Source organism: Pyxicephalus adspersus, chromosome 1 (assembly GCF_032062135.1).
Source record: "Pyxicephalus adspersus chromosome 1, UCB_Pads_2.0, whole genome shotgun sequence".
NCBI classification, from domain to species: Eukaryota; Metazoa; Chordata; class Amphibia; order Anura; family Pyxicephalidae; genus Pyxicephalus; species Pyxicephalus adspersus.
In genome coordinates this window covers 107,216,254-107,226,603 of record NC_092858.1, presented here as the reverse complement: position 1 = coordinate 107,226,603, position 10,350 = coordinate 107,216,254, and the positions used below count along the sequence as shown (strand labels likewise).

At 37.5% G+C, this 10,350-nt stretch overlaps 1 protein-coding gene across 6 annotated transcripts in view; it reads left to right on the top strand.

Annotated features, from left to right (window-relative positions):
- Positions 1-10,350, top strand: part of BLTP3A (bridge-like lipid transfer protein family member 3A) — a 91,157-nt gene that overhangs the window by 56,680 nt on the left and 24,127 nt on the right. For 5 of the 6 annotated variants that reach the window (XM_072422937.1, XM_072422950.1, XM_072422954.1 and 2 more), the window contains 8 exons: positions 803-965; positions 1,133-1,171; positions 1,615-1,706; positions 1,793-1,982; positions 2,060-2,197; positions 3,340-3,504; positions 3,913-4,081; positions 4,752-4,820. In XM_072422937.1, coding sequence (XP_072279038.1) covers positions 803-965; positions 1,133-1,171; positions 1,615-1,706; positions 1,793-1,982; positions 2,060-2,197; positions 3,340-3,504; positions 3,913-4,081; positions 4,752-4,820 — 1,025 coding nt within the window. Of the gene's footprint in view, positions 1-802; positions 966-1,132; positions 1,172-1,327; positions 1,513-1,614; positions 1,707-1,792; positions 1,983-2,059; positions 2,198-3,339; positions 3,505-3,912; positions 4,082-4,751; positions 4,821-10,350 lie in introns of those variants that run through there. The other variant, XM_072422968.1, reaches the window with a different exon arrangement.

Sequence of the window (10,350 nt, the reverse complement as noted above, 5' to 3'; positions counted from 1 at the left end):
ATATCTACTAGACCCCTATTCGGCCATATTTCTGTAAGTTACAGGTCTACAATTTAAAAAAAAAAAAAAATTTCATGAAAACCTGTAACGCTTTTGGTACAGAAATCTAGACCTCAGTGTAACGCTCAGGTGGTTAATATTTATAATTATTTATTATATTATAATTTATGAATATAATAAATAAATATAATTATCATACCCGGGAGGTAATTCTAAGAATTACAGACCCACAAATAAACAGCACATTTCTATGCAAAAAAAAATTATATCACTTTTTGCATAAGAAAACTGACAGAATTAGAACGCTAGTGGGGGGTTAAACTGCATTTCCTGTTGGATGCATGAGGGTAATTAGCAGTCTACACCTTCCTTTTCAGGTACAAAGTTTTCTGAGATGCTGCAAAATGTCCTGAGTGTTTCATGTGGCTGAATAAAAGTAGTTCAGTAAACTTTGGCATTTTTTTCAAAAGAAGGAAAATTTAGAATTTTTAAAGTGTTGAAATTAAATATTATTGTATACAGATGTAGTCATGTTAGAAAATGTATACTTAACCCATTTCAAATTGCATCCCTCTGCTGGTAATGCTAGGCGGTTTCTTTTTAATAGCTAGGTTAAGTAAGTCACATAATTCCTAGAGATCTGTCCCTTGCACATACTTGAAACATGGTTCACTACTGTGTATGATTTTTAAAGGGGTTTCATGGAAAGTTGGAAGGTTTGTTGTAACCACCCTAAATGTCAAAATGATTTTGTGCTGTATAATGTATTGAATAGTTAGCAAGTCTTTTGTGTTTCTCCAAGGTTTGCCAAGAACTTGTCTCCAGAACAGATAAATCTGAGCACACTCCGAGGGGAAGGACAGCTAACGGATTTGGAGCTTGATGAGGAGGCTCTCCAGAACATGCTGGATTTACCCACGTGGCTGGCAATCACACGTGTGTACTGTAATCGTGCTGCAATTCGGGTAAGAATTGTTCACATGGCAATGAGAGAATCCAAAAAGGTGTATTGAGACTTTATTTATAAGACTGCCTATACCACTCAGGGCATGTTAGTGATGCTTCTTGATAATAATTGTATATTTCTTTTGGCATTGTGTACATCAATCATGTGCTTTTTTTTTATATATAGATACAGTGGACTAAACTAAAAACTCATCCAATATGTCTGGTAAGTAATGATTTAACAAAAATCCTCTGTTCCTTAGACTCTTGCTAAATGTTGGAAGTAGGACATGCAGGTATAACCTTTATTAGTGCATAACTCTTGTTTATCTACTCTCCAGTGATATGTGTTTTTTTTGTTTTATTCTTGTTGAATTTGCAGATGATGTTTGTCTTTAGCTGCATTATTGGAAACTCTGGACTATCAAAGCAGATGGTTATAAAAAGTTGAAATGAATGCAGCTGAATAATGATTTATGTAACATTAGGAGACCCCATTCTACTTCATCCTCCTAGTGATGCACTGAAGGCTACACCATCCACATTTAAATTCTCCTTTGGGAAAAAGTGAATTTAGACATTTAACATTTTAGTGTATTTCTTAACTGCAATTTACTAGTAAATAAATAAAGATAATAATGTTTTTTCCTTTGTGAATGCTGCCACTAGATGCTGGATAAAGTAGAAATTGAAATGAAAACATGTGAGGAACCTCGACCTCCAAATGGACCTTCTCCCATTGCCCTGGCCTCAGGTCAGAGGTAGGATGCGTGCTTTATGTTTTAAAGCAGCTGATCACTCTTTGTCAATTCTTATACCACTCCCCATATTTTCTGCTACATTTCAGTGAATATGGCTTTGCAGAGAAAGTGGTTGAAGGCATGTTCCTAGAGATTGGATGTGTTAGTATTAAGATTCAGTCTCGTACATTTCGTGCGTCTCTGCAGCTGTGGCAACTCCAAGGTTACAGCGTCAGTCCGAATTGGCAGCAAAGTGATTTACGTTTCACCCGACTCACACATTCACAGCGTGGAGAGGTAACTTTTCTTTTTCACATTTTCAGAACATTCTCACATATGCAGTAATTAAAATATGGTCTCTGTTATTAAAACAGGTCCTTACTTTTAAGCAAGTGACTTGGCAGACCCTTCGCATTGAAGCTGATGCATCAGAAAGCTGCGATGATGCCCCAACCACTCCTCTGCGTTTACTTACAAATGGCGGGAGGTTGAATGTAGCACTTAAAAGAAGGGTGAGATTTAAACCAGGATTGGTGCTACATGTATGGCTTGCTTTGTTATCACACCTTAAGCACAGGGTAAGGTGTATCTCTGTTGTGGGGGTTCCTGAAAGTGGAATTCAAGGCAAATAGCGAAATACATAGCTCAGATGCATGTGATTTTTTTAATTTGACTAAGTATTTGTTATTTGTGTCAGCAACTAATGTGTGAATTGCACACCTTTGCTGTGCCGCACAGCCAAGCAGTCAACACAGGTATTTCTTGGTTCAGCAATGTTGCTCACTATGTATGCTCTCTTCCTCCAATCCAAATCACCACCTCTGTCCAATGAGTAAGCAAATGACAGAAAGCAGGAATTCTAAATCAATGAATACCAAAGTTATCCTAACTAGTAGAGATGTACATATCAGAATAACTGCTTAATAAAAATAAATATACAGGTGGAAATAAAAATACAGATCGTAATTGTTTGCGCAGAATTCTACTTTAAAGCATGACTTCAAATGAACCTACATCTTGTTTTTCTAGAATATAATATTTATAGGTACCACTAAAATGCTAGAATACGCACTATTCAGTCATGTACAGTGTAGAACCAGTGGTGACTACTGGCAGGACACATTGAGATTAGTACCTGGAAAGAATGATGTCATCCGTCTGCTGGCAGGAAAAAGCCTCAAGTCTTCTTGCCCACAGATGATTCACATCAACTTTGTAAAAGTCACAGGGGGTTGCATAAAATTACCTGTATACATACTCCTATCAGGAACAAGGACTTTAAGTTTCACTTTAAATTTACATATTCACATTATCCCTGGGTTCAGGAGGCCATTGAACCTGGATAAAGCCTGAACAAAGAAGTAGCTAACTTTTTTTGGTGGGGAAAAGTAAGATGGATACATTTATACTAAATAATAAGCATTCCATTTAAATTAATTTATTACCTTTTTAAGATTGCATTATTACCTCTTAACAATGATTTCAATATTAAAAAGACTATGCTTCTATGTGAGAGATTCTTTTCCTTCATTAACTCCTAGCTGCCTATCTCTCATGGTGATAAAATGGCTTGATAAAAGTGTAATAAAGAATATATATTTTTTCTTTATACACTCGGCTATAATGTAATAGTGCTGTTTGTACTTCTGTCTAGACCAAAGACTGCATGGTGCTGTCCTCCAAACTGTCCATCTTCTTAGATGAGCTTTTGTGGGTCCTCACAGATTCTCAGCTTCGAGCTTTACTTTCATACACCAAGTCCTTAGGTGAAGCTGTACAAAAATCGGTGCGGCAGAGGAAACAACTTGGAGAGCCCCAGGTAAGAGTAACAAATCCTAAAGTAAGCATGGGGAAGAATTTTTTTTTTCTAGTTCATATTGGAGTATTTGCACCTGTTGGGGAGAATACCTTCCTACCGGTAGTAATGTCACCATCACCAAGACTGGTAATGGGAGGAAGCTGTGTTTTTTTGTTTTGTTTTTAAACCTAGTGGGGAAAGGCAAAAATCTCTTGTAAGCTTAGCTTCCTTTACGAATGATAAAGAAAACAATAAGGATCTGAGATTTAAAATTTACATTTCTATCCAAAACTAAACATTACTAAACAAAAAAAAAAATTGGCTGAAGTACTTCTTCAGCTGCTACATTTTACTTTTTTATGTTTTTTTTTCCTCCGTCTGTGATATTATTTTGTTCACTCCCTGTTCCAAAATGTTCTTTTTCCACAGGTCCTCTCACCCACTACCCCTCCACCATGGTCATTCCCCCCTCCACCTTCTTCATTCTCTAGTTTAGGCCAGTACTTTGAGAAGTTTGATGTCAAGGAGACCTCCTATCATCTGCTCATCTCCAAGCTGGAATTACATGTGTGTGATGAAAGCCAGGCAAAGGGTACAGGTATAGAAATTTAAAGGAGGTAATTTATACAATAAAAGACATTTGTTTGGATACTTGACACAGTAACTATCACTTGCAATAAAGAACAATTCTTTGGATAGTTTTGGGAAATTGGGAAAATTGGTTTAATTTCTGTCTGTGTCTCCAATGGGAGGTAACCCCCCCCCCCCCCCCGCATTCCTGTACATGGTATGGGTTGTGCAACTCATGTGAGTGTCCCAATAATATTTTTATTGATATGCTTGTTTTAGCCTGAAAATAACTTTGTGCCCTAGCTTCTGGTGTGTTGCTGTGTTAAATTTGTATTACACAGACATTTGGGAGAGGTCTCAGTATAGCTTTAGCACCCAATTTTTGCAAATAAACTACTAACTATTTGATGTCTTAAGGTGTGCACATCTGTATTAGTTTCTGTACACAACCCTATTAAACACATTTTGGATAAATTGGGGTGCTAATTGTGAGCAAGATCATTTTTTTCAACACCAGTACTTGTCCATCCAAAATGCTTCTTTGGCAGCATGGTCATGATTTCCCACAGACATACTGTACACATTTGTAAAAAGCCTTCAAAGAAAAGTGCAGACTTTCTATAGTTGTAAAGTTGGTGCAATCTTAAAGAAATACCCATGCTTTGCTCTTAAATGGCATGTTATTTGTTTCCTTTTAGTTTCAGGTGGTGCCATACAGGTTACTTTGCGCAGAATTACACTGGATTATTATCCTACCCACAGAGCAGGTATGTGATCTCCTGCTGCTTAAACTTGTGATCATCAGTTTGGAATTTTGCTTTCACTTGATCTTGGGTCACTTGGATCACTTCATCTGATTATGATTCTTATACACTAACCGTTAATCAATTTTGATGTTTGGAGTTTGTCACCTTCCAGCTCTCTAGACCTTTGCATGACTGCTAATACAGCTGAAGATTTAGACAGTAGTGGACCTTAGTAGAAAATAGACTTAGTGGCCAGAAAAATACCACACAATAGAAGTGGGAAATGGATTGCTGGGTGAGTAGTGAGGGTTTAAGGGACTGAAGAGGATGGGTAGGCAAGTTTGAAAAGATTGAATGTAGAATGTAGAAGCAAGCCAAATGGAGCGAGGATGATCATTCTAGAGAGTTGGGACAGCCCTAAAAAAAGTCCTGGAGCAATGCATGTGACGAGGATATATGTGAGGAAGTAATTGGTAGGTCATTGGAGTAGCGAAGTGGTTGGCTAGGGGATTTTTTTTTCTTTTTTTCAGGGCAGAAAGGTAGGAGGGACAGGAGCTGTGGAGAGATTTCAAGGCACAGCACAGGAGCTTGAATTTAATTCAAAGATGAAATAGAAGTGTACTGAAGTGTAAAGAATTGCAAGTCAGGGGTGGACAGGTAGATTTGAGTGTTGTCTGCATACAGATGGTACTGTAAACCAAAGGAGAATATGAGTTTGCCAAGTGAGGAGGTGTACAGGGAGAAGGGGAAAGGTCCAAGGACTGACCCTTGGGGAACACCAACGGGGAGGGGAGTAGGAGAGGAGGAATTACCATTTAAAAGAAACCTAAATAGAGGGATATGAAGACATATGTTTGAACATATGTCTTCATATCCCTCTTGCCACCAAACTTTTCTTTTTGATTTATTCTCTTCTTAAGGTGCGTACACACTTCCAATTTTTATCGTTCCAATCGAACGACGAACGATCGATTGGGCAAAAAATCGTTAGTAAAAAAGTAACCAACGACGCCGACGAACGAGGAAAATTGTTGGGAACGAACGACCGGACCGGCGGATCGGATTGGGCGACGATCGTTGAACATCGTTCGTGTGTACGGTCGTTCGTTGATCGTCCATGGTCAGAGCATGCGTGATGAACGAACGTCCGTTCACTTTCCTGTCGTGCACATAGTTCCTCTATCGCTTAAACGATCGTATCTATTGTGTGTACAATATCTACGAACGATCGTGTCGTTACCTCTATGTGCAGGATCGGTGCTATACGATCGTTCGTATATATCGTGCAGGAACGTTCGTCGTTCGTTTTCCGACGATAATAATTGGAAGTGTGTACGTAGCTTTACTTTCCTTCATAATTAGAAGGTATGGAATTTAACTTCTTCTATACTTTGAGGTATGTTAGAGCCACCTCAATTTGGATATAAATATAAAGTGGTTAGATAAAAGAATGAGGTTTGAGGCTCAGATTGCTTATTTGAAAACTTAATTATGTATTTATACAATTAGGATTCATACATATTTATCAAGCACAGTCATTGTGTTGACATACCCAATCTTGTTAACAAATAATCAAAAATAATAAATAAAATAATAATACAAAATTACCCTATCATCATTCATAAATCAAGAGTAGGACCTGTATGCGGTCACACTAGCCTGATGCGTTTTGCCAATTAATGGCTTCTTCAGGGGTTTGATATTGAAAAGGCCGTATGGTCTCTATAAAAAAAAATAAAGACATACCAGAAAACAAGATAATGTATATAGTACAGCTAATATAAGTACATTTATCTATAAAAATACTATAGGTTATAATTACAATAATGAGACATTTTATGTTACAAGACAATTCAAACCAATTTCATATATGCTGGATATAGTTTCATACTTTTCATACAAATGTGTAGATGCAGGTATGTTGGGGTTTTCAAAGAAATTGCCAAAATAAATATAGAATGCTTACGTTTAGGATGACAAATAGTGGGTATAAAAATGTGTTACAGGTAATACAGCAGAAAGATCTGTGAAATACTTCAAGCTGTTGTTGAAACTAGTGAAAAATATATATATATATATATATATGAATATAATTGTGTTATGGTCAGTTCTAACTCATTAACATATATATATATGTAGTATTCTTAATATATGTGACATACATACCGTTTATATGCAAATTAGAAAATGAATTGTTCGATAACTAGTTTGGGATGAAATATTCCATATCGCTAAGGAAGAACAAATCTCACAATGTCTGTTTAGATAAAACGCTTGATGTTCAAATCTAGAGGAATAAGACTGTGGCACACAGCGATAGTCTTCGTCTAAATGGAGAGAAATTTTGGTACAATGGTATAGATAGAAATGAAGAAAACTTTTTTTTTTTATTTGAAAGTCTACTATAATGATAAGTTTATAAAACCAATGTTGGTATAAGAGTTGCTAAGGAATGGTGCTCACCGTAGAGGTGTAGGTCAAAAATCCATGAGAATAAACATCTCAATCTAAAGCCGGTGTCTAGCTGATGTTTCAGCTATGATCGGCTAGTTACTGAACAATTCATTTTCTAATTTGCATATAAACAGTATCTATGTCACATATGTTAAGAATACTATATATATATATATATGTGTGTGTTAATAAGTTAGAACTGACCATAATTCAATTATATACACATATATATGTGTATATTATTTTTTTCACTAGTTTCAACAACAGGCTTGAAGTATTTCACAGATCTTTCTGCTGTATTACCTGTAACACATTTTTATAATCACTATTTGTCATCCTAAACGTAAGTATTCTATATTTATATTGGCAATTTCTTTGAAAACCCTAACATACCATCATCTACACATTTGTATGATGAGTATGAAACTATATCCAGCATATATGAAATTGGTTTGAATTGTCTTGTAACATAAAATGGCTCATTATTGTAATTATAACCCATAGCACTTTTATAGATAAATGTTCATATATTAGCTGTACCATTGTTCTTGACATTGTTGAAATTTTCAACATTTACATTATCTTGTTTTCTGGTATCTTTTTAATTTTATATGGAGACCATATGGCCTTTTCAATATCAAACCCCTGAAGAAGCCATAAATTGGCAAAAATGTGTATGGCTAGTGCGACCGCAAACAGGTTTTACTCTTGATTTATGTATGGTGATTGGATCATTTTGTAAAGTATGGATATCCCAACCTTGTGATATTTAACAAGATTGGATATGTCAACACAATGACTCTACTTGATGATTATGTATGAATTGGAAATGTATAGATACATAATTAAGATTTCAAATAAGCAACTTGAGCCTCAAACCTCATTCTTTCATCTTACCACTTTATATTTCCTTCGTAATTATAAGGCTCTTAACTGTGTTGGGTGGAAAGGGTCTTGGAGAAGCTAAATCTTATTTGAAATGTCACAGTTTGGTCTGCTGTTGCGTTTGCACTATCAATATCATTACACAGGAGTCTGCTTTTAAAGTTCCAACTTGATTGTTCATGTTACCTTCAAGATCGGTTCATCTTTATCCTCCTTTCATTTTAGTGGTTGCCAATCTATGCATGCGCAGAGTTGCATATTCCCAGCATCTAGGTTTATTCCAGCATCCAGTATTCAATTTATACCGGCATTTTTAGCTGGTATAAGACTCTAACTCTACTTTGCAAAGCACATGCTTCGGGGCTTTTGAACTGAAACTAGCAGGTCAGTGAGGCTGCACTACAGTTTTACTTTGAAAAAATTCATATGTGCAGCATTGGCAATAAAATAATATTTTTTTTTGAGCACAGCAGGATATGTAATAGTTTTTTAAATCCAGATTAGGTCACATTACTTTAAAAGTATGGAAAATGCCTCTTTAAGGCAATGAACAGCACACAGCATAGCATATTTTTTCAGTATGTCTTTAGACACAAGTCACATGGTTTCCTTTATTATGAGCCTCCTTCAGACATCTTGTGATCCATTTATTTGGCAAAGACTTTATTGTTAGTAGTAAAGATCATCTTAATTATTTAGGTCCAGAATGAACAATTTAAATAGTTTGGGAAAGTGATATTTCGTAAAGTGACACAAAGATATGATAACATATGATGAATCCTTCATTATCACATACAGAACTCAGAAAGTAATTGCAAAATCTGAAAATATGAACGTGAGGTACTTTTTTAAGTACCACATTTACTAAGCCTGGTCACAGATTTGAGAGGGCAGGTAATGAAGTTTGACTTGACATTTGGGTAACCTCTTTAGAAAGTAGAGGGGGTGAAGTGGTGAACAGGCAAAAAACTTAAGCAGGAGGGCAGTAGTGATGGGCCAGATTTTTAACCCCTATCTAGGGACACCCGCAAACAAGAGATCATTACCTTATTTAGTGACTATCATTTTTGTGGGTAAAAAATTTTTTTAAAGGTTCAAGGTTGGAAATATCTTATTGCCTGTTGATTTTACTCTTAACCCCCTGAGCGGTAATCCTGAGTTTGGCTCAGGTTAAAAAAAAAATGCTGAAAGTAGTAACTCAGAGCCACACTCAGGGTAGCTAAAAACTACCGCATCCTCTTCCTCTGACCTTCCTCCGGTAGTGCACTGACATTCCCTGGAAGTTCCAGGAGGCTGCAGAGTGGCACAATGACAGAGTCTGGAGGTGGCAGCAGCATCAGGATTTTCAGTATGAATACAGACTGTGAACATGGGGCCTCTTGATCCTTGTTACTTTTGGGTTAGGGGCAGGAGGTGTCAGAAAATTTACCACAGGGATAACTGGCCACAGAGTGGCACAATAACAGAGTCTGGAGGTGGCGACAGCATCAGGAGGCCACAGAGTGGCACAATGACAGAGTGTGGAGGTGGCGGCAGCAGCAGCATCAGGCGGAGGCCACAAAGTGGCACAATGACAGAGTGTGGAGGTGGCAGCAGAATCAGGAGGCCACAGAGTGGCACAATGACCAAGTGTGGAGGTGGCAGCAGCATGAGGAAGCCACAAAGTGGCACAATGACAGAGTGTGGAGTTGGCAACAGCATCAGGAGGCTACTGAGTGGCACAATGGCAGAGTCTGCAGGTGGCGGCAGTATCAGGAGGCCACAGAGTGGCACAATGACATAGTGTGGAGATGGCGACAGCATCAGGAGGCCACAGATTGGCACAATGACATAGTGTGGAGGTGGCGGCAGCATCAGGAGACCACAGAGTGGCAAAGTGACATAGTGGGGAGATGGCGGCAGCAGCATCAGGCAGAGGCCACAGAGTGGCAAGGTGACATAGTATGGAGATGGCGGCAGCAGCAGCATCAGGAGACCACAGAGCGGCAAGGTGACATAGTGTGAGAATGGCAGCATCAGGAGACCACAGAGTGGCTAGATGACATACCGTGTTTCCCCAAAAATAAGACGCTGTCTTATATTTTTTTGGGCTTCCAAAAACACACTAGGTCTTATTTTCAGGGTAGGTCTTATATACTTTTTTAATGAAAAAAAACACTTACCATATTCATGTATGAATATGGCCATAAAAAAAGGCACATTTTGAAGTGGT